The sequence below is a fragment of the Giraffa tippelskirchi genome, chromosome 10 (genome assembly GCF_054371585.1).
Source record: "Giraffa tippelskirchi isolate mGirTip1 chromosome 10, T2T-mGirTip1v1.2.pri, whole genome shotgun sequence".
Classification (NCBI taxonomy): Eukaryota; Metazoa; Chordata; class Mammalia; order Artiodactyla; family Giraffidae; genus Giraffa; species Giraffa tippelskirchi.
Window position 1 is genome coordinate 121,433,530 of NC_137284.1, and position 26,998 is coordinate 121,460,527.

Genomic DNA, 26,998 nt, shown 5'->3' on the forward strand with positions numbered 1-26,998 from the left:
CTACTTGCTGAGTACAGGTGAGGATCGTGGAGGCTGGAGGCCCTGGTAGGGTGTGACGTGCCGGGCGCTGGACCCAGTGGGAGCTGGCGCGCTATCCCCAGGTTGTCCCGCGCTTGGCCCCGTCGGTCCGGTGCGCATTCCGGGTCCTCGGCCCTGGTGGTTCGATCCAGCGGTTGCAAGGGGTCTGTAACCGATCTTCTCCGAGTCCTGTTCGGAGTATACGTGCGGGCTTGGCGGGCGGCGCCGGTAGGAATAGGGTCTTGGGTATGGCCTCCCAAGGGGCGAGAACTAGGGAGGCGATACGAGACCCGCCTCTAGCTGACCGTGTGCCCCCTCCAGGTGGACGACCCTCGGCTGCTCCGCAGCAGACCTCCTGTAAGATGCGCTGGTAAGTAACGCTATCCCGGCCCAGCCCCCCGCTTCCAGAAGTGGGTCCCCGGTTTTGGTCTGCAATTCCTAAGTATTCTCTGAATAGTAAAAAAAAAAAAAAAAAAATAACGAGAATATGGAAGACAGAGCTATTTTGTATAATGATGTGATGGTGAGGATATTTATAGGCTCGTAAGAAATGAAGTTAAAGTTAACCCTGTTCTGTCGGCTTCTTGATAAGGTTGCCTCCCCCAGGGCCGTTTCTCTCACTCTCTGAGCCCGAAAAGATTGTTGTCCCTCGTCTGTCTTTCTCTACTGTCTGTCTTATTTGTGTCCATGGAAACCCAAGTAGGCCTAATTCAACCTCATGGTCTCTTCCAGGTTCTGGTGCAGGCTGGTGCTCAGTGAAAGTACTGCTGTCTGCCCAGAGCTTTAGGGACTTGAAAGAATGTGGGCTGCAAGCCTCCAGCGTGCTTGGGTCTGCAGTGACCCTGTGCATTCCTACAGTGCTTGCAAGAAAATTTTGAAACGGTTTGAGGCCTTGCCCTGCTCCATCCAGAGCAAGGTTATAGAAATTTCAGACAGTTGCTTGTTCCCTTCCCTATCTGGTATGCTGGGTGGCACACAGACCTGTACTGTTTGATATGGTGACCACTGGACACATATGGTTACATTTAAAACTCAGTTTTTCCTTCACACTACCTACATTTTAGGTGCTCAGTAGCCACATTTGGCAAGCGACTACTATATTGGACAATGCAGATTAGAGAACAGTGATATCTTTGCAGAAATTGTTTTGGACTTTGGGTGTTAGCTGTGTTCCAGGCTCTTTGAAAATTTTATATCTTTCAAACAAAACTCTCACAAAAGAAAGTGAAACTCAGAAGGAGTGGTAAAGCTGGAGTTAGACCAGCAGCAGGGAATATAGAGTAGAAGGAAATAATGGGGTAGGCCCTGCCCTGAGGGACTGCCACACAGGGTGTTACTATTAGCTGGTAAACAAGATAGAACCAAAGGCTAAGTTCTGCAACAGTGCTGGGTGCCCATGGAGCTTACAGAGGGTGAGGTCAGTATGCATTGATTGTAAAGGAAGACCTCATCGGCTAGGAGGGCACAAATGTTGGTTGAACTCTGTTTTGTGCCCAACTTAATTCTTAACCCTATTTAAATCTTTGAGGACCACCATAAGGTAGCCTTAGGTCCAATGCAGATGAAAGAGTCATGGTCAGAATTGCGTGCCCGGCGTTCCTAGCCAGAAAATGGCAAGTCAGGCCTCTCCAATCCTACAGTCTGCTCTTTTCCAGAATGCCAGACAGAGAGGGAGGAATGAAATCCAGAAATGGGTAGGAAGTTTGGATTGGAGGGAAGTGCCATTGGTGTGAGGGCTGTTGGGTCCAGGCACAGATACGCCAGGATGGAGAGAGCGGCCAGCATGGTATTTAAAGTAGCAGGGGCAGCACAGCTCCGGTACTCCTGGACAGTGGGATCACACCACACCTTCTCCCCTGAAGGTCAAAGCTTCTAGCAAATTTGGATCTGTCTCTTCGGTGCAAGCGTTGAACACGCCCGTCTCCTGAAGTTGCTGTCAGAGGCACTTCTCGGTGAGTCTCATGTTTCTTCAGTCCTTGGGTGATATGCTGGCTGCCTTTTGACTTTATTTTCAAATATATTCAAGTAACAGACAGTCTTGGGACGTTTGACGTAGTGCCTCCAGGGCAGAGAGCAGGTATGCCTACTGTCTGATGTAAAAGATTTGGCTTTCCTGTGCTCAGAGAGCCTTTTCTGTGATGCAGCCCACTGCATGTGCGGTGCCTTCTGGCTCCCCTTGTGTCACCTGTGGGAAATGGGGCCAGTTAGAGAACACCGATGCTCTGGATGTTGCTGTGGTGAATTAAGCAACTCCTACCAGCACCCATGTAACTGACAGGCTACTTTGTCACCTGCCTTTGGTTGTGGGTATATCAGATCCTTCACAGTTCCTGAAAAACACCTCCCCCTAACCCAGCAGACTCTGCACTGTGTTCCTGCTCCAGCTTTAGCAGCAGACATCCCAGGATGCAAGACCCAGAAGAGACTTGAGAGGTGATCCCTTCCGTGGATGATAGATTCTTCCAGGGAATCTGCAGTGGTGAGTATGCCGGGTCTGTCCTAGCAGATCATTTCTGTTTATTTGCTGTAGGTCTCCCTGCCGAGAGGTTCAAAATCATCTACTTAATTTAATAATCCCTGGCTATATTCTTATATCACTTTATTTTTACGGCAGCCCTCCATGCTGTTTCCAGCTTGTTTTAACAGATGAGGAAGTGGGAACTGAGGTGGTGACTGGCCCGCATTGATGTACCTGGTGAAGGTACAGCAGAATTTGAACCCAGGCCTTCACACCACAGTTTTCTGAAGAAGTTTAAATCCTCACTTGTTCCCCTTCCAGGAGTCAGGAATTTCTGGTTCTTGGCCCAGCTGACATGTGCGTGTCTGACTGACCTTCTCTGACCCCAGGTTTGGATGCCATATTGTCTGCTTCCAGAACAAGGATCTTCGCTATACATCGGGACCCAGGCCCCTCTGACATCTCCTGAATGAAAAGCGATATTTAATAAAACAGTTTAAAATTTGTAATTCAGCCCAGCCTCTGTTTCTCTTTTTCGTGTGTTAGGTACAAAGAGGAGGACCCTGCCCTTCCTGAAGGAGTTTCAGCCAAGTTTGAGGAAGCCCCTGAGGTGTCTCGCATTCTCATTGCTTTTGAGACTGCAGAGTGGTTGATAGAGCACTAGAACCTGTCATCAGGAGCTGTACCTTGAGATCCCAGAGTGGGTTCCACTGGCTTGACAGGGTTCTCGGGCTCTTGTCCTCTACACCAGTGTGGGTCAGACTTAGTTACCAGTCTGGGTTATTCAGAACCCAGCATGTGGATTGATACTTTTAGGATGAGTTGCTCCATCCTCATGATCTTTTTCATCTGATAAACTGTTTCATAATTGAAGCCTATTCAGCCTGTTGTTGGTGATCTTTTCAAGGAATGTCAGCAGGTTAGGCCAAGGCTGACTGAGCCAGAAAAAGTTCAGTAAGCCACGTTTACATTCAGTTTGTTACTGATGTCATGAATGGAAAAGTACCCAAAGGTTCCTTCGCCCTGAGTCACTGCAGCTACATCCTGAGGGGGCAGAGGCAGAAAGCCTCACACCTCAGAACCGCATACCAGGGGAAACCCTCCTGACAGACTCCCTGGTAGATGAGAAAGAGTGAGAGGTAGCCCTCCTCACAGGCACCCTCAGGCTGGGTCATGTGGCCTTTGCGGATGTGGGCGGCTCCAGGGCCCTTCAGTGGACCTTTCCCTGCAACTAACTCGATACTAGTGTGCTCTGAGACAAGGCGAAAGTAAAAGCAAATCCTAAACTGGTTACAACTGTGTAGGAGAGGTAAGAAATAGGAACTGGAGACCTACTACACAGGACAATGGCATCAGCAAGGGGACCCAGGGTAGGGCACATTGAAGGGACTGAATAGAGGCGGCATCCTGAAATTGACCTAGATAACCAGTGAAACTTAACCCTCAGCTCCCAGGAACCCCTCCCAGCTGTCCTTCACCCACCTGTTACTTAGTCAGTGCCCCAGCTTGTCACACCTTTCCTGGGGGTAAGTGGCAAATAGGCCCACACATCCCCTGCCTGAGAAGAGGCAGGGGCCAGCAGACCCAGAGGTCCAGCCAGATTCAGGAGGGGAAAGGAGTTCTGGTGTGCTGTCATCAGCTTCATGAGATAAACGTATTGAGTGGGAAGTCCTTTTGCAAGCTGTCAGAGTGGAGAGACTAGTCATGATTGCAGTTCAGGTCACAGCAGTAGGATCTGGCAAGCTCCACCCACAGGCCAATCCCCAACCTAAGAACAATTTTGACATCTTTACATGGGAGAACTATTCTGTGACATGGAAATTTTATCAAGTTCAGGTTTCAGTGTCTCAAGTTTCACTGGAACAACCCTATCATTTTGTAAGCACGTTAATGTAAACCCCGGGCCGGTTGGGGAGGCCCGAAGGTTGGGGAAGTGAAACCTTGAGGTTCTGTGAGAACTCACCAGATACTCCTGAACTTTGGTTTGGAAAACCCTTCAAAAGCACCAGCCCAAGAGGCAGGGGATGAAGAGGGTGTCTTTAAGATACTGGGAGGATAAAACCTGACCAGACTTTGCTCAAAAGAAGCTCCAGGCCTGGCACAGGGTGGAACCGAAGCCTGATCCTAACAGAAAGGTCCCTAACAGTGGTGCGTAATACTGTGAGGCTTGGTTTTTTACAGGCATTTGAAAAATAGCACTTTACAATTTTGATGTTAATTCAGTCACTAAGTCATGTCTGACTGTGCGACCCCATGGACTGCAGCACACCAGGCTTCCCTGTCCACTATCTCCTGGAGTCTGCTCAAACTCATGTCTATTGAGTCATTTTAAGGTATTTGAAGAGAAAAAACCCTTGCATATCAAACAGTATTTCAAAATAAGCTAGCTCTTTGAGTACAGAATCCCAAAGGTAGTACAGAGATGACTGAAATTTGGGAAACATTGTCCTCCCTGTGTGAGGGGAGGAATAAGAGAGAACTGTCCCCTCCCCAACCCCAATCCCGGACGCATCGTCGTCAAAATCCGAGCTGGCCAGTCTGGCCACTTCTAAAGGTGCTGCATGGTCTATAGAGCAAAGTTAGGCCACACCTCTGAGGTGAGGACCGAGGTGGGACGGGGGGCTCCTGGAGCAGTTCCTGTCCTTACTACTAGAGGGACAGGCAGGTAAGCCTCAAGGACACAGGACCCTTCCGGGAAGCATCCAGAAGCCTGGAAGACTGAGTGTCAGCATTATGAACCCAAAACATCAGCCCCCTGGTCGTGGCGGGGTATGCCGTGAAGCTGGCTTTGTCATTTGTCATTTATCCTGGCGTGGTCTTGCACACTTTGAAGAATCACTGCCTAGGTTTCTGCCCCAAAGGCCTGGGTATCAGCATTCTTTGACTTTTTCTCAAGGTACAATGTTCCTACCCTAAAATCCACCTAGTGTTGTGGTCTGAGAGTTGACAGACACACAGAGTTTTATAGCCAGGACCACATCACGAAATCTCTCCTCAGGGACCCACAAGTGAACAGCAGGGCCGGGGACTGCAGAGGCTTCTCTGCTTGAGGTGAGGGTGAGATCACAGAGGGTCGGAGTTTCCTTGACCGCCTCAACCTCAACCGTTAGGCACGCCCGGAGGGGAGGGAACCAGGAAGCAGGGGTCAGAGCCCCTTGGGAGGGGACAGCAGGCAGGGAGGGCAACCCCTTCTCGGGGCCAGAAGAACCCACTTCCTACTTCACCACACTGCTGGGGCGGCAGGCAGGGAGGCTGCGGGCAGGGAGGGCTGGGCCTGTGTGAGAGCACCCTTCCCCTCAGCTGCTCGGCACAGGAAGGTTGGGGCAACCTGGCCTGGGTGCTTCCCGCGCCGGCAGGATGGAGGACGATGAAGGCCCTGAGTGCGGCAAGCCCGACTTTGTGCTTTTGGACCAAGTAACTATGGAAGACTTCATGGAGAATCTGAAACTCAGGTAGACCCCGGGCATGGGCTCCCCTTCTCCCTGTCCCCGTCCCCAACTGGTCTCCATCAGCCCACCATCTGGGTGACCGCAGGGAGAAGTCGGGGCTGGAAGGACTGTCCCCTCAGGGCCAGGACAGTCAGCCAGTGCTAGAGCAGGCTCCCCAGGCCCGTGCATCCCACGCAGCCCAGGTGTCTCCTGAGCCTTCCTCTTGGCAGGGGCAGGCAGGTGCCAGGCATCTGGACCGAGTGGCCACTCCATCTTCCTAGTGAGGCTGTGCTGAGCCCTAGGGGCTCAAAGGGAAGTAGTCAGGTGCCTCCCTGGCATGCAGGTGGACAAGTTGAGATGACACTCTCAAGGGGACATGTGGGGTGCTTCAGGGTGTGGCTGGAAGAAGTGACATGGGGCCCTATTTGCCGGAGGGCAGAGGGCAGGGAGGAGCTGGTGGTGACAAGGGGTGGCAGCAAGAGCTGGCTTCATCCCTGGACAGCCATGAGGAGCAGATGGTAACCCACTGTGCAGATCCTAGGGACAAGTCCACCTGAGCCCAGATTGTTGAAGTCAGACACCATGGGCCCTGAGTCAAGGCCAGGGTTGTGGGATGGAGAGTCAGACCGGAAATGAGCTTCTCTGTTGTATGAGGCACAGAACTAAGCAGATTACAACCTAGCTTCTGAGATAGGTACTACCATCACCATATTAACACTGGGACCCTGAACCCGGGGCTGCACAGCTTGCAGATGGAGAGTCTGTCTCAGGCAGGTCCTGGGTGTGTAGGGAGCCAAGCCGGAGAACTCCCGTGTCTGAGGCAGTGGAGGAAGGGGAACCCGGGAACCGGCAGTCAGGGGCAGGGCGGGTCCCAGACACCGCGGGGAGCAGGCAGGCTAGGGCTCCTCCCAGAGCAGAAGGGTCAGGAGAGGGACGGACACAGGTACCCTCACAGGTGACCAGGTTCACACTGAGGGTGGAGAGGTCTGAGGAAGTGCAGGGGGAGTCTGCAGCACTGCTGCCCCAGGCACCCTCCCGGTGCCTCCCAGCTGCTGTCTGGGTGGGGCTGGGCGGGTCCTGCTTCTGCTTCTGGGTCCCCGCCCAGGTCTTGAGACGGAAACAACCAGAGGTCCCTCCCTCTGCCTCCCACCCCCATCTCCTCCCTGAGCTCAACCCCATCACCTAAGCTGCCAGTTCTGCCTGGCCCAGTGTGGCCTTGGGCAAGTCAGTCCCTTGATAAAACAGAATCAGGATTCCTGTGACTCCACCCCATGGAGAGCAGCTTGGATCCCAACACTACTTTGTGTATGGATGAGGCTCCCAGCAAGATGGCACCGGAAGACTCAAGTCAACCCCACCACTTCCCCCCAACGCACTTCTCTGCCCTCAGCCCTAGGGGTGGGCCAGGGCCCCAAGGCTCCCCACCTGGGCCCAATGCCCTGGGACCTAAGTGTGTGTCCCCTTGGCCCTGAACACTGAGGACCTGCCCTGCCTGTGCCAGGTTCGAGAAGGGCCGCATCTACACATACATCGGTGAGGTGCTGGTGTCTGTGAACCCCTACCAGGAGTTGCCCCTGTATGGGCCAGAAGCCATCGCCAGGTACCAGGGCCGCGAGCTCTATGAGAGGCCACCCCACCTGTATGCTGTGGCCAATGCCGCCTACAGGGCAATGAAGCGCCGGTCCAGGGACACCTGCATTGTTATTTCAGGTACCTGCCTAGCATCCAGGGCCCAGTTGCAGGCTCACAGCCTCCCTGGGTCCCAGTGTTTTCATTTGTCAATGATGGTGTGGTGGTTGGAGTGCCTGGGAGTACAGGTGGGCACAGGGAGCTGGTTAAAGGGGAGCAGCCAAAAATTCTGACTGTCCATCTCTTGGCAGGCGAGAGTGGGGCAGGGAAGACAGAAGCCAGCAAGCACATCATGCAATACATTGCAGCCGTTACCAACCCAAGCCAGAGGGCCGAGGTGGAGAGGTGAGGACAGTGAGGCGGGGATGGTAGGGAAGGGCTGGCCTCTGTCTCGTGCCTGATGGAGGGCAAGAAATACAATGGAGCCCAGCTGAGGCCAAGTTCAGTGGCTGTCAGTAAAACTCCAAGTGACCCACAGCTAGGACCTCTCTACCCAAGGAGAGGCAAGGCCCAGCATACGAGTGCCCTTCCTCTAGGGACAGGAAAGGGAGGAGGTGTAGAGGGCCAACAGACAGGTACTGGGCCCTCACGGGGACCCGATGGAAGCAGAGAGGTTGGCTGCCCGTAAGAAAAGCCCTGGATGCCGGGCCAGTGTCAGGGCTGGGCCAGGAACCCGGAAACCAGGACCCATCTACCTGCCAGCAGCTCACCAACAGGGATCTGTGGGAGCAGCTTCCTGTGTGAGAGCCCTGCCTCTTCCTGTTAAGGTGGGGAAAGGTGGGGTTCGAGGTAGGAGTGGGGTGGAAACAGCGATGTAAATTCCCAAGCACACATGCCTGGCAGCACCAAGTGTCCAGGTCCAGCTCCTCATGGGCTACAGCTTTGGTCTGGGAAGGCGGGGCCAAAGCCTTTCAAGGCTCAAGGCTTTACAGGACACCCAGCATGAGTGCCTGGCAGGTGCCTTTCCCAACATCTCAGAGTCAAGCGCCTGCAAGGGGCAGCGCAGGGTGAGACCGGGCCCTCAGACTCCCTCTCCTCCTATGATTGGGAAGCCTCAGGCAGTGATCCTGGATGGGGACACAGTCCCCAGTGCGAGGTCTTTGTGTTACAGTCCTGGCCCCTCCACCTCTCCACCCCACGCAGGGTCAAGGACGTGCTGCTCAAGTCCACATGCGTGCTGGAGGCCTTCGGCAATGCTCGCACCAACCGCAACCACAACTCTAGCCGCTTTGGCAAGTACATGGACATCAACTTTGACTTCAAAGGAGACCCCGTAGGGGGACACATCCACAGCTACCTGCTGGAGAAGGTGGGCCCTGCTACCAAGACCCCGGGCAGGTGGGCTGCACACAGGCCTCCCTCAGGGGGACCGGGCAGAGCTGTCCCACCATGCTGACTCTCCCAGCCCTGGCGCCCTGGAGGCAGGAACATACCTGACGTCTCAGGTTCACAGGGTGGGGCTCCCTCCATAGCCAGGTCCACGACCACCCTCTGCCTGCCCTGTCCTGGGGGCTCTGGGACAGATCCCTGGGATGGGGCCAGTCCCAGGCATGAGTCCAGCTGTTCTTTGTCCACAGTCTCGGGTCCTTAAGCAGCACGTAGGTGAAAGGAACTTCCATGCCTTCTACCAGGTGAGCCAAAGCCGGCAGGTGGGGACCTGCAAGGGAGGTCTTGCTTGCCCCACCCACAGTCCATTCCCCTCCCCTCCCCCTGTCTTCCCCCACCTCCTTGCCATCACCCTTCCCCCACCCTCACTGGGCTGGGAATTCCCTGGACATGGCACGACCTGGGCAGGGCAGTGTCTACACTGTGTCTGACACTGAGGTGGTTTCTGGGCACTGATAGTGTCTACACTGGGTAAGACCCCCTGAGAACTCAGGTGGTGTCTACACCATGTCTGACTCACTGGGGTGGGATCTCCTTGGACTTGGAGGTGGTATCTACTTCCTTTCTGACTCACAGAAGTGGGTGCCTGGACACTGGCCATATCTACATATGTCTGATCAGTGAAGTAGGTCCTCCCAGGACACAGGCAGTTTCTACACAGTGTCCGACACCAAAATGGGATCTCCTTTGGATTCTAGTGGTGTATACACCACATCGAGTGGGTTCTCATCAGACTTGTTCAGGATCTACACCATGTCTGATCTAGAAGCGGGTTCTCTCTGGGCTCAGGCACTGTCCACACCATCACCGTGCTGACTCATACCATGCATTCATTGGGTCAGCAGTGGTTGAAGGATGCCATCTGTTTGTGGGTAGGGTGTATGTGGGGGGGGGTCTTTTGGAGCTCAGGGGCCTAACAGAGGGATGTCTCGGCCCTCCAGGTGCTGCGGGGCTGTGAGGACGAGGAGCTGCAAGAACTGCACCTGCAGAGAAACCCTGCACTGTATAATTTCACCCGCCAGGGGGCGGGGCTCAGTGTGAGTGGGGGCAGGGAGCCCAGGCTCTAGTCACTCCTAGTTCCAGGACCCTAGGGCTGGTGACCAGTGGCTTCAGCTGGGTCCAGGGTGGAGTGAATGGCTCAGCGGGACTGGTGGGGCCTGATTCTGCAGGCTTTCAGTTGGAGGAATCAGGGCTCAGCGTGGGGAAGGGGTGCAATGGCGAGCAAGTGCACTGGGGCGGAGGAATTGAGGATCAGTGTGGCAGTGGTGTGCTGAGCCCCTTCTCCCCCAGGTCCTGGACACCGATGAGAAGAGCCACCATCAGGCAGTGACGGAGGCCATGCGGGTGATCGGCTTCAGTCCTGAGGAGGTAGCCTCTGTGCACCGGATCCTGGCCGCTATACTGCACCTGGTGAGCCTGCCTGTGGACACCGTGGCCACTTCCTCACATGGTGCCCTGGCTGGGCACCTCCCCTGAAGGAGGAGACTGGCCTCTAACAACCCAGCGGTATAACTGGCCCACTCCTCCCTCTGCTGAAAACCAAGTTGTTTCCATTATAGGTTCCCATAATGTACCTGGTCCGTGTCTGGTAGATTAGCCTGTACTTAGCAGGTAAGGGCAGTTTGAGCTCAGTAAAATGGAAACAGTGGCAGATTTTATTTTCTTGAGCTCCAAAATTACTGCAGACAGTGACTATAGCCATGAAATCAAAAGATGCTTGCTCCTTGAAAGAAAAGCTATGACAAACCTAGACAGCATATTAAAAAACAGAGACATCACTTTGCCAACAAAGGTCTGTCTAGTCAAAGCTATGATTTTTCCAGTAGTCACGTACAGATGTGAGAGTTGAACCATAAAGAAGGCTAAGCATCGAAGAACTGATGCTTTCAAACTGAACTGCTGGTCTTGAGGGTCTCTTGGACAGCAAGGAGATCAAACCAATCAATCCTAAAGGAAATCAACTCTGAATTTTCATTGGAAACACTGATGTGGAGGCTGAAGCTACAATACTTTGGCCACTTGATGCAAAGAGCCAACACATTGGAAAAGATCCGGATGCTGGGAAAGACTGAGGGCAGGAGGAGAAGGGGCAACAGAGGATGAGATAGTTGGATGGCATCGCTGACTCAATGGACACGAGTTCGAGCAAACTCTGGGAGATGGAGAAGGACAGGGAAGCCTGGCATGCTGCAGTCCATGGCGTTGCAAAGAGTCAGACACAACCTAGCGACTGACAACAAACATGCAGACCTGGCTCTTGCTTCTGTCACTTAAGAGTTGAATGACTTTGGGCAGGTTACTCAGTGACTCTGAGCCTCTGCTCTCTGAGGAAACATGAGGTGTGGGCAGCACATAACCAGCTACAGGAGGACACGGTGGGACCACTCACATGACATTCCTGGTGGGAAGCCTTGGGGAAGGCTTTGGTGTGCCCAGGAGCCACTCCCCATGCCCCTGCCTTCCCTTCCTTGGGCATAAGTGTACAGGCTCCTCTGAGACACAGAGCCTGACTCTTGATGCTTTACCATCACCAGGGAAACATTGAGTTCATGGAGCTGGAAGAGGACAGCCTGGAGCAAGGGCGCCTGGCAGTGACCGAGGAAGTGCTGGTGGACCACGTGGCTGAGCTGACGGCCACACCCCGGGAGCTAGTGCTGCGCTGCCTACTAGCTCGAACTGTGGCCTCCGGAGGCAGGGAGGTCATTGAGAAGGGCCACACTGCGGCCGAGGCCAGCTATGCCCGGGACGCCTGTGCCAAGGTATTCTAGGGGGTGGGAGGGGAACCCCGGAGGCCCTCCCAGAGGAGACAAGGCCAGAGGCAGTGAGAAGCAGCTGGCTCTTTACCTCTCCCCAGGCAGTGTACCAGCGACTATTTGAGTGGGTGGTGGACCGGATCAATCGTGTCATGGAACCCCGGGACCGGGACCCCCGGCGTGATGGCAAGGACACAGTCATCGGTGTGCTGGACATCTATGGCTTTGAGGTGTTCCCTGTCAATAGGTGGGTAGCTCTGCCACCACATCCCACACTCTGACCCTCCCCCAACTCTTAGTCCTGGGGGGCTCAGCTGGGCAGAGGAACAGGATGCCCAGTGTCCATCATGGTTGGTCCTTGGCCCCCAGGCTCATGCCTTCAAGCCTGCTTCAGCTGTGCCACCGCCCACTGGTGCCTGGGATGGCAAGACCTCGGTTTACTTCCCCTCACAGGGACTCCCCAATCCACTTCAGGGCGTGTGTGCTGGTGGGCTGGGGGGTAGCGCCAGGTAAGAGAGCAGCCCAGAGTGGGAGATGCATCCCTACTGGGAGGCCACTTGGGGTGCCTGGCTCCAGACCCCTCAGGCAATCTTCAGGGCATCTATCTGGGGGGAACTCTGCTATTCATTGGGCTTCCCTGGTGGCTCAGATGGTAAAGAATCTTTCTCCAATGTGGAAGACCTGGGTTTGATCCCTGGGCTGGGAAGATCCCCTGGAGGAGAGCATAGCAACCCACTCCAATATTCTTGACTGGAGAAATCAACAGACAGAGGAGCCTGACAGGCTACAGTCCATGGGGTCACAAAGAATTGGACACGACTGAGTGACTAAGCACAGCTGCTGTTGGTTGCATTCACTCTCCACGGAGCCAAAGCCGTAGGGTGGGTGGTCAAGGCATGACTCTGAACGGCCCTTCCACCCACCCCCTCCAGCTTCGAGCAGTTCTGCATCAATTACTGTAATGAGAAGCTGCAGCAGCTCTTCATCCAGCTCATCCTGAAGCAGGAGCAGGAGGAATACGAGCGGGAGGGCATCGCGTGGCAGACCGTGGGTGCCCGGCCCTCCCTGCACCCGCGGGTTCTGGGTTGGGGGGGGAGACGGGAGGAGGGACGGTGCTGGGCCAGTGGGTGTGTGGAGGAGGGCTGCGAGATGTGGACACTGGGCAGGAACACGGGCAGGAGGCTGGCGGATGGGGCTCGGGAGCTGCCCTGCTTGCCTGCCGCAGGTGGAGTACTTCAACAACGCCACCATCGTGGACCTGGTGGAGCGGCCCCACCGGGGCATCCTGGCCGTACTGGATGAAGCCTGCAGCACTGCGGGCCCCATCACTGACCGGATCTTCCTGCAGACCCTGGACACACACCACCGCCACCACCCACACTATACCAGCCGCCAGGTGCCCCTCTGCCCCTGCAGTCCTCCCACCCTGTGCCCCTCCAGCTGGTCCCTGCACTGGCAGGTGCCCCACGGTGCCACACTGCCTGTCTTGGGATGGGTGGGGGGGTCTTGGTGGTGGCTCAGCCTCCTCTGCAGGGCTGTCTCCCTCTTCTCCCCCAGATCCCCCACACATCTTCTAGGTCTTGACCTGGGCTGTCCCCATCTATAGCTCTGCCCCACAGACAAGACCATGGAGTTTGGCCGAGACTTCCGGATCAAGCACTATGCGGGCGATGTCACGTAAGGGCCCCCCACTGGGCGTCTGGTTTCTCCCCCACCGCCCCCTCCCCTTTCTAAGACGCTGGAAATATGCTCTTCACCAGATTCACAAGTGAGAAGTATCAAGTGGGGCTTTTAAGATAATGATTCTTAGCCCTGGATGCATCCTAGAATCTTCTGTGAAGCTTTAAAAAAGAAAAAGCCAATTTCTGGTAGAGGGGCTGGAGATTCCGAGGTGCAGCTAGGGTGGGACCTGTGTTCTGAGCCCAGGGCCAGTTCTTTTATTTAAAAAAATATATTTATTTTTTTATTTATTGGCTGTGCTGGATTTTTGTTGCTGTGTCGACTTTTCTCCAGTTGCAGAGAGCAGGGTATACTCTCTAGTTTCGGTGCATGGGCTTCTCATTCTGGTGGCTTCTCTTGTTGCAAAGCACAGGCTCTAGGGTTCACAAGCTGCAGTAGTTTCGGCTCATGGGCTCAACAGTTGTGGAGCACGGGTTTAGTTGCTCTGCGGCATGTGGGATCTTCCTAGACCAGGGACTAAACCCATGTCCTCTGCATAGGCAGGCAGATTCTTTACCACTGAGCCATCAGGGAAGCCCTGGAGCCAGTGCTTATCACCCTCTGTCAGCGACGAGGAGCAGAAGAGCCAGACGATGTGTTTCTAATGAGCTCCCAGGCCAGGTGGACATGGCCAGTCCTCAGGCCACACAATGAGCACCAAAGTCCCTGGTGTCTTCCAGAAGTGGCCATGATTATTATTAATTCCCCTGTCACACACATCACCCAGAATTGGATCTGAGGTGACTCACAGAGAGAGGCACAAGTGTCCCACGTGTCCTTCACGAGGAGAAGAAATAGAATTGGAAAGACGAAGCTGCCAGAGGTCAGATCCTATGGCCCTGAGACTTTCTAGGAACTGCAAGTGAAGCCAAGATTTTGGCACTGAGCTTTCTAGCAAAGGCTAGAATGATAAATCTGAGGTTCTCCAGGCCAAGGAGCCAAATAGACCAATGACTCAGGAGTTCCTGGTTGTAACTGCAATCGCTAACATTTATTTATGGAAACTCAGTAGGCACTGTTCTGAGGGTGTGATGTCTACTAAAGCACAGAGAGTTTAAGTCACTTGTCCCAGGTCACACAGCATGTATGTGCTAAAGCCAGGATTCAGTGATGCGACATTTGGCTCTGTGGGCATAACCCCTTGACTCACCTTTCAGGAGAGAAACTCCTGAGGGAAAAGGTCTTATATGATGAGAGGGAAAGGCAGGAGAGGGGAAGGAAGAAGAGCACGTGAGGAGAAAGGAAGGGAGGCTGACCAGGTGGGAGGAGGGGGAGGGGCATGCTAGGGGGGTCAGAAGCCCCTTGTCTCCTCACTGGCCCTCCCCCGGCCCTCCCCCAGGTATTCTGTGGAGGGCTTCATTGATAAGAACAGAGACTTCCTCTTCCAGGACTTCAAGCGGCTGCTGTACAACAGGTGAGGGGGGCTCTCTGGGCATGGGTGTGGGTGCTGGATGAAGGCCCAGGCTCTCTGGCTGGAAGGGCCTTCAGACACTCCGTCTGACCCTCACAGCCCAAGGTCATGAAGTTTACACATGGCTGAGCTGGGGTGGGGGCTGTCCTCCTGGAGGGCATCTGGGCATGCAGCCTGTGTCCACAGCACGGATCCCACCCTGCGGGCCATGTGGCCAGATGGGCAGCAGGACATCACAGAGGTGACCAAGCGCCCCCTGACGGCTGGCACACTCTTCAAGAACTCCATGGTGGCACTGGTGGAAAACCTGGCCTCCAAGGTACGGCCCCCCACACCTTGAGTCTGGATACTTCCAGATCATTCTGTCTGTGCCTGGATGTCAAGTTGGGTCCTCCACTGCCTCTGTGCATCATGAGAGGGTGTTCCTTTCCTGTCTGCTGTGAGCTATACCTCCTCCAGCAGGAAGGGACCTGTCACTGCTCAGGTTAAGATGCCCTGGGCTGAGCCAAGGCTTGAGTAAACACGAGATCCTTGTAGCCTTCCCCTGGCCCCATTGCTTCTCAGGGATGGGTCGGGGGAGACCTCACCCAGAACTTGAGTTGGCCCAGCCCTGGTCCTGCCTGGAGCCAGGATTAGATTTCTGGAAGCTGGAGCCACCAGGACAAGAAAGTGGCACTCACAACTTGCAGAGATCGGGGCCCAAAGTCAGAGAGGGCAGTGTGAGGATGCCGGGACCAGCTTAACAGTAGAATGTCCAGAGACTCTGCAGGGCCTCTGGGAAGGCAAGAGGAAGGGCTGAGGGGCTCTGCTGCACTGTCAGAACCTGAATGTGGGCCAGCACCCTGCCCACACCCAGCACTGGAGCTCCCAGGTCCCATTCTGCCCACCATGTCCTCATCCCCACTCTCCTCCTGGCCTTGCCCTTCTGCCTGCCTTTGGCCCCTGGGCCTCCCCTTCGCCCTGAGAGAGCCTCTGCCCTATGGATGGCAGCGTGTGAGGGACAGAGCCAGGCCTGGGCTCCTCGCTGTCCCTGTCCGGTGACTGTAGGGCTGTGACAGTGGCCTCTCCAAGTGTCCTTTGTCCCTACAGGAGCCCTTCTACGTCCGCTGCATCAAGCCCAATGAGGACAAGGTGGCCGGGAAGCTGGACGAGGGCCACTGTCGCCACCAGGTCGCATACCTGGGGCTACTGGAGAACGTGAGGGTCCGCAGGGCCGGCTTCGCTTCCCGCCAGCCCTATCCTCGATTCCTGCTCAGGTAGGGCCCCCTCTCCCGGCGGGGACGGGTCCTTGAGAAGTTCCATCAGCCTGCAGGGGGTGCCCAAAGCAACGAGTGCTTTTCAGACATCAGTGCGGGAGTCTGCACGTTGGTGCTGACCCGGGGACACCGCCAGTCTTGGAGGCCCCTCGCGTGACACAAGGAGGGGGGCTGGGCAGGCGTGGACTGAGGCGGGCGTGGCAGGGAGGGGTGTGGGCGTGGCAGGGAGGGGTGTGGGCGTGGCACGAAGGGTGTGGGCGTGGCACGGAGGGGTGTGGTGACAGGGAGCTGGCGTTGGAGTGGGAGCGGCTTGGGGGAAAGGGTGGGAGGGGGAGGGGAAGAGGAGGGGAGGGGGAGGGGGAGAGGAGGAGGGAGAGGGTCGGGGGGAGGAGAGTGGAGGAGGATGGGGGTTTAGGTCCACACCCCTCCCCAGGGCCCAGCGCCCACAGCCCGGTCCTGCCATGACAGGTACAAGATGACCTGTGAGTACACGTGGCCGAATCACCTGCTGGGCTCCGATAAGGCGGCGGTGGGCGCCCTCCTGGAGCAGCACGGGCTGCAGGGGGACGTGGCCTTTGGCCACAGCAAGCTCTTCATCCGTTCGCCCCGGACGCTGGTCACGCTAGAGCAGAGCCGCGCCTGTCTCATTCCCATCATCGTGCTGCTGCTGCAGAAGGTGCGGCCGGCTGGAGGCCCGCCAGGGCCGGTGTGGAGGGGGGCCTGAGAGCGCTCTGAGCATTACCCTGGGGCAGGGGAGAGATAGATGTGCACTACCTGGGGGTTGGGGGGGAAGCGGTGCGTGCACTGAGGGGACCACAGACACTGTTCCAAGTACTAGAGAAGTCCCCTGCTCACAGGTGACAATTGGAGATTGAAACTGACAAGCAAAAAGTTTGGATTTCTGTTCAGGTCACCTCTGTCTTGTGGCCACCAGCCTCAGGCCCAGGTGCTCAAAACAAGATATTCAGGAATCTGGCTTCTTTACATCCTTCCTTTCCCTTCCTTTCTTCCATTTATCCTGAAATATTTCAGACCTGGAGAAAAGCGGGCAGAATGGTGTACTAAATTCCCACACTTTGGCTGCCCTGCCTCCTGACCCCTGTGGTTTTGTGGAGACACCTCACCTTCATTCCCATTATTTTGAATCAAATCATTTCATTTATAATCATTTCAGTATGCCTTTCCAAAGGATAAGGATTCTGCCATATCTCCTCATAATGTTTTACTTTGAACATTTCAAACCTATAGAAACTGGAAAGATTCATATGATGTACCATTCACCTGGATGGCTACAATTATGTGTTCTCACCCACCACCCCATCTCTGTCTGTCTGTCTTTATCTCTCTCCACATCCACATACAGATACCCATATATTTGTGTTTTTTTCCCTAGCCACATAAAGTAATGACCTCTAAATCTTTCATCAGGCGTGTATCCCGAGAACAAGGACATTCCTCTTTATAACCATACTGATATTGGCCCATTCAAGAAAACTAACACTGATAAAATATAACCTACATAGCTGAATATCTAACATGTAGGCCATATTCAAATTTCCAAAAGGGTCCCACTATGACCCATCACATCTTTTAAAAACCCAGAATCCAATGAATGATGACACACTTCATTTTGTTGTTACCTCTGATATCTCCTCTAACACACAGGGGTTATTTTTAAGAACATGACACAATACCGCACCATCCCAGAAATAGGATTTAGAAAGTTGTTACTGACTTCCTGTGTCCTGTCCAGTCAGTAACCACATGTCCCCAATCATGTCCTCAGTCTGTTCAGGTCAAGTTTTAATCTGTGAGTTCACTGGGCTGCTTGTCTTGTAGAGTCTCCTGTCTTGTAGGGTTTGATGGTCACATTCTCAGGGTACCCCTCCAATTTGGGGTCTCCCCGTATGAGGGAGGAACTTCTCTGGTGGCTCAGATGGTAAAGAATCCACCTGCAACGCAGGAGACCTGGGTTTAATCCCTGGGTTGGGAAGATCCCCTGGAGGAGGGCATGGCAACCCACTCCAGTATTCTCGCCTGGAGAATCCCCATGGACAGAGGAGCTTGGAGGGCTACGGTCCATAGGGTCACAAAGAGTGGGGCACGACTGAGAGACTAAGCCCAGCACAGCAGCACATGTGAGGGAGGTGGGACCTGGCACAGCCTGACGGAGCACCACCTCCTACTGGCCCCCCAGGCATGGCGGGGCACGCTGGCCAGGAGGCGCTGCCGGAGACTGAGGGCCATCTACACCATCATGCGCTGCTTCCGGAGGCACAAGGTGCGTGCTCACCTGACAGAGCTGCAGCGGCGATTCCAGGCTGCGCGGCAGCCCCCGCACTATGGCCGTGACCTCATCTGGCCCCCACCACCCACCGTGCTGCAGCCTTTCCAGGACATCTGCCAGGCCCTCTTCTCCAGGTACTTGCTCTCCACCACCACCCTCCTTGGTCTTTTCCGCTCAGCCAGAGCCCACTGAACACCTGGACCAGGTCATCTGAACCCCACGGAGCCAGCTAGGAGACACACTGTCCCATTGGATAAACAGGAAGACAGAGGGCTGTGTGCATCAGTTGACAGCCTACACCTCACAACTGCTAGAAGATTCCTAATGTCTCCAGCACCATTCTGGACATCCGGAGGGCTTGCAGGCCTTTATCTCCTTGCTAGGGCCCTGCAGGGTGGGTGGTGGGTTGAACCTAGAAATGCGGGAAACTCTACAACTGAGCCAGGCTTTGAAGGCTGAGTAGGAGTTCTTTAGGACAAGGTGTGAAGGGCAACCAGTGTGCTCAGAGCAGGAGAGGCCACCTTCCATTGAGATCAGGGAGGCTGGGACACAGAGGGCGGCCAGTGCCAGGCTGAGGGGCTTGGCCTTCTCCTCTTGGGATAAAGGACGTGAAAAGTCATTAACATGTGTTCTCAGGAAAGGGAGCAGAACCAGAAGTGGGGAGGGGTAAGGCCTTCAGAGCGGTCCATCTGACTACCTGGCCCTCTCCAGGTGGCGGGCCCGGCAGCTGGTGAAGAACATCCCCCCTTCGGACATGGCTCAGATCAAGGCCAAGGTGGCTGCCATGGTGGCCCTGCAGGAGCTACGGCAGGACTGGGGCTGCCGGCGGGCCTGGGCCCGGGACTACTTGTCCTCTGTAAGTGTCGGGGCTGCGGGGGCTGGCTGCCAAGGAGGGGCTCCAGGCTGAGACCTTGCCTGTGTCCACCTTAGCTGTCCTGTCTCTGGGCCTGGCTGTCCTGTGGGCTGTCCCCCTGTGTCCTTGACCTTTGTCTCCACAATTTAAGGGTTTTCACTCAGTACCAGCTGACCTAGGCTTTACTGAGAGCCTCCTCCTCTACCCTACTCCCACTCCCTTTCCTATGTTCTCAACCCCCCATTCTCAGGCACAGACCCCCTTGTTAGGCACAGTCCCCTGACTGGCACCCAACACCATGGCTCCCGTTGGCCCACACGGGCGCTGTGAGCGGCCCCCTGGCCCAGTTCTGCAGGGGCTAAAGCCTCAGGGGTGTGAGGTTGGCCCAAATGGATGGCTTAGCATGGAAGAGCCAGGTCCTGCCCGGCCCCTTCCATCTCAGTGTCCGTCCAGGCCTGGCCTGAGGAGCTGGGCGGGTGGGTGGATGGGTGGGTGTGAGGGGCTCAGATGTGTGCCTAGAACCTTAGGGCTGCAGGGGTCTGTGTGGTGGGTCTCAGGGAACCCAGCGTGGCGGCTGGTCCCACCAGGAGGCTCGTGCATGGCCTGATGAGGTTTTCTGAGGTCAAGGATAGCTGTGTGGATTCTTCAAGAGTCACGGTCAATCACACATGGTCCCATGACCTCACCCCAAGCAACCCCCAACTGTCTCCAGGCCACAGACAACCCCACAGCCTCAGGCCTGTTTGCTCAGCGACTGAAGACGCTTCGGGAGAAAGACGGCTTTGGGGCCGTGCTCTTCTCCAGCCACGTCAGAAAGGTGAGCAGTGGGTTCAGGGCTGCTGGCTGATGACAGCCCTGGCCCAGGCCCAGCTAAGAGGTTTCACAACTACTCTTGAACTTCAAAAACTTCAGCTCCAACCCAGTTAGTGAGAGAATGGCCTCACAGGGGGGAGGCCACCAGCCACACCTACAGGGGAGCCCCCCAGGCCAGGTAGTAACCCTGAAATCACCCATCCTGCAGGTGAATCGCTTCAACAAAAGTCGGGACCGGGCACTGTTGCTTACAGATCGGCACCTCTACAAGCTGGAGCCAGGCCGGCAGTACCGAGTGATGCGGGCTGTGCCCCTGGATGCGGTGAGCCCTGTGGGAGGCCAGAGGCATTCGCCGAGCTCCAGCGGGCCCAGTGTCCTGCTGAGCACTGCTGCTGAGCCCCTCTCCTCATGCCTCCCTGGGATGACCAGAGCTATCTAGAACTCAGCGTTGGCTCAGGATGGCGGCTTCCCCCCAACCCCCACTGAACAGCCTGCCCATGGGTGTAGGGCCCCAAACTCCATGCTCAGCCTCTTCACCCTCCTCTTGTTGTACTCTTGGGCAGAGCCAAATGGCCCTTCTTCGGCACATCTGCGCCTGAGCCGGCCTGGGGGTCCTCCCTACCTGGACCACATGGTCCTGGCTGCAGTGTGTGGCTGCCACCCATGGGACCCTGTCCCTTCCCTTCACCCCTCTGCCTAGCTCTATGGCCCACCTACTCCCTGGAGTCACAGCTCATACTCCCTCAGGACAAGGGACAACCCAGGGCAGAAATTGAGGCTGGGGGTCCCTATAACTCTCAGGGTGAGGGATCATCTGGTACCATAGCCACTACCAGTGTGGTCATTTAAATGTAATTGACAAAGAAAGAAAACTGAAAGTTCAGTTTCTTAGTTCCACCAGCACATTCAGGTGCTAGAAAGCTATAGGTGAGCAATGGTGCCATGTTACACTTCGCAGATCTAGACTATTCCGTCACGATAAAAGTCCTCTTGTGCGGTGCACCTTGCCCAACCCTCTCCTTAATGGGCAGGACCAGAAAGGGAGGAAGGGGACCTAGAGGGGACGGCAGGACTGTAGAACCTGTAGGGAGGACCGAGGACTGGAGCTCAAAGAGGCTGTCTGAAGAGGGCAGAGTGCTGGGAGGGGAAGACACCCAGGCGGACATGTGTTCCTGGGATGCTGGGGCCCTCCAGAGTGCAGGGCCAGGGTGGAGGGCCTGCTGCACCCCTGACCCTGAGACCCTGCCCCGCTCAGGTGACCGGGCTGAGCGTGACCAGTGGGCGTGACCAGCTGGTGGTGCTGCACGCGCGGGGCTATGACGACCTGGTGGTGTGTCTGCACCGCTCCCAGCCGCCACTGGACAACCGCATCGGGGAGCTGGTGGGAGTGCTGGCAGCGCACTGCCAGGGGTGAGTCCCTGGGCGCGGGCAGGGGAGTGGCTGCCTATCTGAGGAGGCTGGCCCATCCTGACCCTGACCTCCTTCCTTCAGGGAGGGACGGGCCCTGGAGGTCCGCGTGTCCGATTGCATCCCCCTGACCCAGCGCGGGGCCCGGCGCCTGGTCTCCGTGGAGCCCAGATCGGAGCAGCCAGAGCCGGATTTCCGCTGCAGCCGTGGTGCCTTCACCCTCCTGTGGCCGAGCTGCTGAGAGGTTCTCCACCTGTGCCCACACCAGTGACAGATCGCAGTCTCACTGTGCAATAAAGGATGCTGATTCTGTGATGGGCGTGGCTTGTGTCTATGGGTACACAGTCTCCAGCCACCACCAACGTGGTAAATGTCACCCGTGTCCTCTGCTGACCCCTACATCTGAGGCTGCCCATCTTGGGTTTCCGACTGTCCCCACAGCCTTGGTCTCTTTCTCTTTCCCCCACTCCTGTAGGCCCATTGTTCCTACTGGGCCATTGGGGAAGTTGGGGGTCCCAGCGCTGTCTTGGGGCAGGGCTTGGGCAGAGAACACACTGGGGCACACACTGTCCCAGCTGCTGTCTGTGTCGGTGCTGAGTGTGGCCATCCCAGGCCCTGAGAACCCTACATCTGGGATGCTGGGAGCCAGGACCTTCCAGAGTCTGGGAGGGCATCCCTGTGCCTGGGCTTCTCCAGGAAGCCAATCCAGGGAAGGCCAGAGTGGACACACCTCTACCCGCTCTGACCAGCAGATCCCCTCCCCAGCCCCTTGGGTCCTCCCCAACCCCCTGCCCCCCAGCCCTTTGCCCCAGCTCTCCAGCCCTCCCTCTCCCAGCCCTTCTCCAGCCCCAGACCTTCTCCTCTCTCGATAGGTGGCCTCTCTGCTCTCATAGCTGCTTCCTTCCTCTTTCTGGGGCACTCTGATTTTGGGGGCATCTTTGCTTGATTGTGACCCACTGGTGTGGACAGAAGTCGATCTCTGTTTGCTGTGGACTCTGGCTGCGTCATGGAAGAGCTCAGAACTTACTGAGGCTTCCCCTTGTCACACCTCTCCTCTCCTGGAGGTGGATGGGATAACTTCCCTGTCATGCAGGTCTGTGTCTGTCTGCTCCTGACCTGGAAGAGCAGCTTGATTCGGAACCCAGACTTGAGGTCCCCCCTCAAACCCCCCACACGGCCTACTCCAGAGTCTCTCCCCAGCGCGGATGGCTAAGCTGGCTCCTTCCTTCCAGTGTTCTTGTCTTAGGGCAGGCGCCTGCCCCAAGGCTCACACCATAATCCTGCAGCCTACCTTCACCTCCATTCATTATTTGGGGCCCCCATCGAGGCAAACTGGCTCCACCTTTAAGTAACGTTGAGATCAGCACACTTATCAGCCATCACCCTGGACTTCGACCTTCTCTCAAATTCTAACCTGCTGCGGTCTCATTCCCTGTGGCTACCAGTTGTCTATGGCGAATGCTGCCTAGTTTGAAGCCCCACCCCCCCTCACCGCTCTTAGGAAGATGGCAAATCCTAGTCAGATAGGCCTTCCAGAATAATCCCCACCACAAGCTCAGAGCCCTTTCAGGCAGCAGGACCCCAGCCCCCTCCTTCCTTGGGATCTTTGCACATGCGTCTACCTCTGGGAACAGTGTCCCCATTGCCTCTCTTCACCTGCTTGAGCCTCATTCCTCAGGTCCTCTCCTACATGTTCTTTATTCCATGAGAACCCCTCCTGCCCCACCCCTTTGGCCCCCTTCTGCGGAGCACCTTGTCATGAAATCGTCATCACGCATGCAGTACATCTCTCATGCAGCATCCTGGTCACCTGCAAACATTTCATTGGTTTTCTTGTTGTTTGCTCAAGTCAGTCCTCAGGGCTGGTCATGGTGGCTCTGATGGACACTGCTCTGCTCACCACTGAAGCCGTGACTCCAGTGCGGGGCTGGCCCTGGTGGGGCACGCAGGGACCACTCACTGACCAAGGACAGGAGATGTTTGCTGAGTGGCATCCTGACAGGGAAAGCCCCCATCAGTGAAAAAATGAAAGCAAACCTAAGCTTGAGTCTGGAGAGGGTTTGCCAAGAGGGGGCTCAGTCCCAAGAGCCCCTGAGCCCCTTCTCTCTCAGGAGGGCTGTTTCCACAGAAGGGGCTGCTCTCACAGTTTTGTGTTTTGACCTGCTGATGTTTCCCATGGAGGATGGGACCTGTTCACGAAAAAGAGTTTTGATGCCCAGAAGGGCCGTGTTCCCACAAAACAAACCTGCTGCCTCTGAGGGCCATTCCCTGAGATGACGCTGAGGTGAGGGTCTGGAGCATCCACCCCAAAGTTCCACAGAGCAGCATCAAGTTCGGCTCTTTCTATTAGAATCGTGGACCCCAGACATGGAAACCTCCCTCACATCTTCCTATTAACAGAGTGAGTCTGCTAGAACCTCCTTCTCAGGTTGTTCGGAAGACTACATGAGGCTGTGGGGAAGATGCCCGGCACGCAGGGGTGAGCCTTATCTGGATGCAGGTACAGGAACATCTCATACATGGCTCAGTCTGCAGCTTCCCTCAGTGTGTCTGGTCCCTTCACAACCCCAGGAGCAGAAAAGGTGATCTCCATTTGGCAGATGAGGAAACAGAACCATTAAGATGGCTGTTTTTCTTTTCTTTTTTAAAATTTGTAGTTATATTGGTCTCCCCTCAAAAAATGCTTAGACTTAATTCTTTCAATTAACCTTGTATACACTTCTGCCACTTTTTTTTTATTGACGTATAATTCACACACCACAGAGCTCACCATTTTGATTTGGGCAATTCAGGGGGTTTTAGTATATTCACAAGGTTGTGCAGCCAGCAAGCACCATCATCTGATATTAGAACTTCTCATCATGCCAAAGAGAAGCTGGCACCCACTAGCAGTCACACTCATTCCCTTCTCCCCAGCCGCTGGCAACCACTAACCTACTTTTTGTGTCTATCAGTTCAGTTCAGTTCAGTCGCTCAGTCGTGCCCGACTCTTTGCGACCCCATGAATCGCAGCACGCCAGGCCTCCTTGTCCATCACCAACTCCCGGAGTTTACCCAAACTCATGTCCATCGAGTCGGCGATGCCATCCATCCATCTCATCCTCTGTCGTCCCCTTCTCCTCCTGCCCCCAATCCTTCCCAGCATCAGGGTCTTTTCCAATGAGTCAACTCTTTGCATGAGGTGACCAAAGTATTGGAGTTTCAGCTTCAACATCAGTTCTTCCAATGAACACCAAGGACTGATCTCCTTTAGGATGGACTGGTTGGATCTCCTTGCAGTCCAAGGGACTCTCAAGAGTCTTCTCCAACACCACAGTTAAAAAGCATCAATTCTTTGGCGCTCAGCTTTCTTCACAGTCCAACTCTCACATCCCTACATGACCACTGGAAAAACCATAGTCTTGACTAGATGGACCTTTGTTGGCAAAGTCATGTCTCTGCTTTTTAATATGCTATCTAGGTTGGTCATAGCTTTCCTTCCGAGGAGTAAGATCTGGCCTATTCTAGACAGTTCACATAAATGGAATCGTACAATATCTAATCTCATTTGTCTGGCCTCTTTAACTTAGCATAATGTCTTCAAAATTCAGCCATATTGTAACACTGTATCATGTGTCAGTACTTCATTCTTTTTTTTTAATTAAAAATATTTATTTATTTGGCTGCATGGGGTCTTAGTTGCTGCATGTGGGATCTATTTCCCTGACCAGGAATTGAACCCAGTCCCTCTACATTGGAAGCACAAAGTCTTAGCCACCGGACCACCAGGGAAGTTCCGTACTTTATTCTTTTACAGACAAATAATATTCTACTGTTAGCATATACCGCATTTTGTTCATCTGTTAGTCAGTTGATGGACATTTGGTTGACTATTATGAATAATTGTGCACAAGTTTCTGTGTGGACATAGGTTTTCAGTTCTCTTCATATGTACCTAGGCGTGGAATTGCTGGGTCAAACAGTAACTCTAAGTTTAACTTTCTTGAGGAACCACTAATGGTTCCAAAGTGACTGCACCAGTTTAGATTCCCACCACCAGCGTGTATAAGGGTTCTAGTTTCTCCTCATCCTTGCCAATATCTGTTATTTTACTTTTTTTACAAAGCAGCTCAGACACTGGAGAATTTTTCTTTTTTAATATTTATGTATTTATTTGGCTGCTCTGGTTCTTAGTTGCTGCATGTGGGATCTAGTTCCCTGACCAGGGATCAACCTGGGTCCCCTGCATTGGGAGCTCAGAATCTTGGCTACTGGACCTCTAGGGAAGTCTTAGATTTTTTTTTTTTAATATTTATTTATTTGATTTTTGGCATCTAGATCTTGCTGCTCACAGGCTTTCTCTAGTTGTGGTAAGCGGGGGCTACTCTAGTTGTAGTGCTTGGGCCTCTCATTGCTGTGGCTTCTCTTGTGGAGCACAGGCTCTAGGCACATAGGCTTCAGTAATTGTGGCGTGTGGGCTCAGAAGTTGCAGCTCACGGGCTTCAGAGTGCAGACTCGTTAGTTGTAGCACATGGGCTCAGCTGCCCCACAGCATGTGGGATCTTCCTAGACCAGTGATCAAACCCAGTGCCACTTGCATTGCAAGGCAAATTCTTAACCACTGGACCAGCAGGGAAACCCCAACATTTGTTATTTTCTGTTTTTTTTAACAGCCATCATGAAGAGTGTGAAGTGGTGTCTCACTGAGGTTTTGATTTGCATTTCCCTCATAGCCGATAATATCGGGCAACTTTCATGTGCTTATGGCCATTCGTATACTTTGTTTGCAGAAATGTATGTTCAAGTTTTTGGTCTTTTTTTTTTTGGCTGTACTACATAACATACAGGATTGTAGTTCCCAGAACAGGGATCAAACCAGCACCACCTGCAGTAGAAGAGTGCAGTGTTAACTACTGGTCTACCAGGGAAGTCCCTTTTGCCCATTTTTTAACTGAGTTATTTGTCTTTGATTATTGAGTTGTAGGAGTTCTTTATATATTCCAGATACTCTGCTACTTTTTAAAAATTAATTAATTGGTCTTCATTGCTGCATGCAGACTTTCTCTAGTTACCGTTCATTGTGGTACACTGGTTTCTCATTGTGGTGGCTTCTCTTGTTGCAGAGCATGGGCTCTAGCATGCACAGACTTCAGTAGTGGCAGCACACAGGCTCTAGTTGTGGGACATGGGCTTAGTTGTTCCTTGACATGTGGAATCTTCCCAGACCAGGGATCAAACCCATGCCCCCTGCATTGGCAGGCAGATTCTTATCCACTGTACCACCAGGGAAGTCCCTCTGCCACTTTTTAAATAAGTAATAATATAAGGTTTCATGGTTTTATATTAATGAGTAATGAGTTTATGTGCTCAGTCATGTCCGACTCTTTGCAACCTCATGGACTGTAGCCCACCAGGCTCCTCTGTCTACGGGATTTTCCAGGCAAGAATACTGGAGTGGGATGTCATTTCCTTCTCCAGGGGATCTTCCTGACCCAAGGATTGAATCCACATCTCTTGTGTCTCCTGCATTGCAGGCAGATTCTTTACCTGTTGAGCCATTGGGGAATCCCCTGTTTTATATTGTGCATAGGCTAAAACCAG

The 26,998-nt window shown here is 54.4% G+C and overlaps 1 protein-coding gene, 2 long non-coding RNA genes and 1 other non-coding gene across 7 annotated transcripts; all 4 read left to right on the top strand.

Annotated features, from left to right (window-relative positions):
- The first annotated feature begins 159 nt into the window (after positions 1–159).
- On the top strand, positions 160–1,930 carry LOC145523958 (uncharacterized). 2 transcript variants are annotated; one of them, XR_014066980.1, is made up of 3 exons: positions 160–246; positions 340–388; positions 1,881–1,921. It is a non-coding gene; the product is annotated as an uncharacterized LOC145523958 (long non-coding RNA). The 2 variants fall into 2 exon arrangements; XR_014066981.1 differs by having other exon boundaries at positions 177–246; positions 319–388; positions 1,881–1,930.
- LOC145524952 (small nucleolar RNA SNORA9) lies at positions 825–956 on the top strand. Its single transcript, XR_014067982.1, has one exon. It is a non-coding gene; the product is annotated as a small nucleolar RNA SNORA9 (small nucleolar RNA).
- A 444-nt stretch (positions 1,931–2,374) lies between the features above and the next one.
- Positions 2,375–2,989, top strand: LOC145523957 (uncharacterized). The gene is made up of 2 exons (XR_014066979.1): positions 2,375–2,497; positions 2,866–2,989. It is a non-coding gene; the product is annotated as an uncharacterized LOC145523957 (long non-coding RNA).
- A 2,714-nt stretch (positions 2,990–5,703) lies between these two features.
- Positions 5,704–21,733, top strand: MYO1G (myosin IG). Of its 3 annotated transcripts, none has more exons than XM_081535219.1 (22): positions 5,704–5,928; positions 7,406–7,614; positions 7,785–7,878; positions 8,677–8,842; positions 9,111–9,164; positions 9,861–9,956; positions 10,195–10,329; positions 11,454–11,678; positions 11,774–11,919; positions 12,605–12,719; positions 12,898–13,068; positions 13,279–13,349; positions 14,731–14,805; positions 14,989–15,121; positions 15,892–16,058; positions 16,527–16,734; positions 18,256–18,479; positions 19,057–19,201; positions 19,911–20,015; positions 20,220–20,333; positions 21,267–21,421; positions 21,503–21,733. In XM_081535219.1, the coding sequence occupies exons 1-22, from the start codon at positions 5,834–5,836 to the stop codon at positions 21,657–21,659; spliced, it is 3,060 nt and encodes a 1,019-aa protein (XP_081391345.1). In that variant the 5' UTR covers positions 5,704–5,833; the 3' UTR covers positions 21,660–21,733. The 3 variants fall into 3 exon arrangements, with proteins under 3 accessions (XP_081391345.1, XP_081391344.1, XP_081391346.1); XM_081535218.1 differs by having other exon boundaries at positions 10,210–10,329; XM_081535220.1 differs by lacking the exons at positions 7,406–7,614; positions 7,785–7,878 and having other exon boundaries at positions 10,210–10,329.
- The last annotated feature ends 5,265 nt before the right edge of the window (positions 21,734–26,998 follow it).

Excerpts from the sequence above, each read along its gene's own strand:
- MYO1G (XM_081535219.1), top strand. The coding sequence starts at position 5,834 with ATGGAGGACGATGAAGGCCCTGAGTGCGGCAAGCCCGACTTTGTGCTT. Across the intron at positions 14,806-14,988 it reads AAGCGGCTGCTGTACAACAG|CACGGATCCCACCCTGCGGG; the intron begins GTGAGGGGGGCT and ends CTGTGTCCACAG. Across the intron at positions 18,480-19,056 it reads TGCCAGGCCCTCTTCTCCAG|GTGGCGGGCCCGGCAGCTGG; the intron begins GTACTTGCTCTC and ends GGCCCTCTCCAG.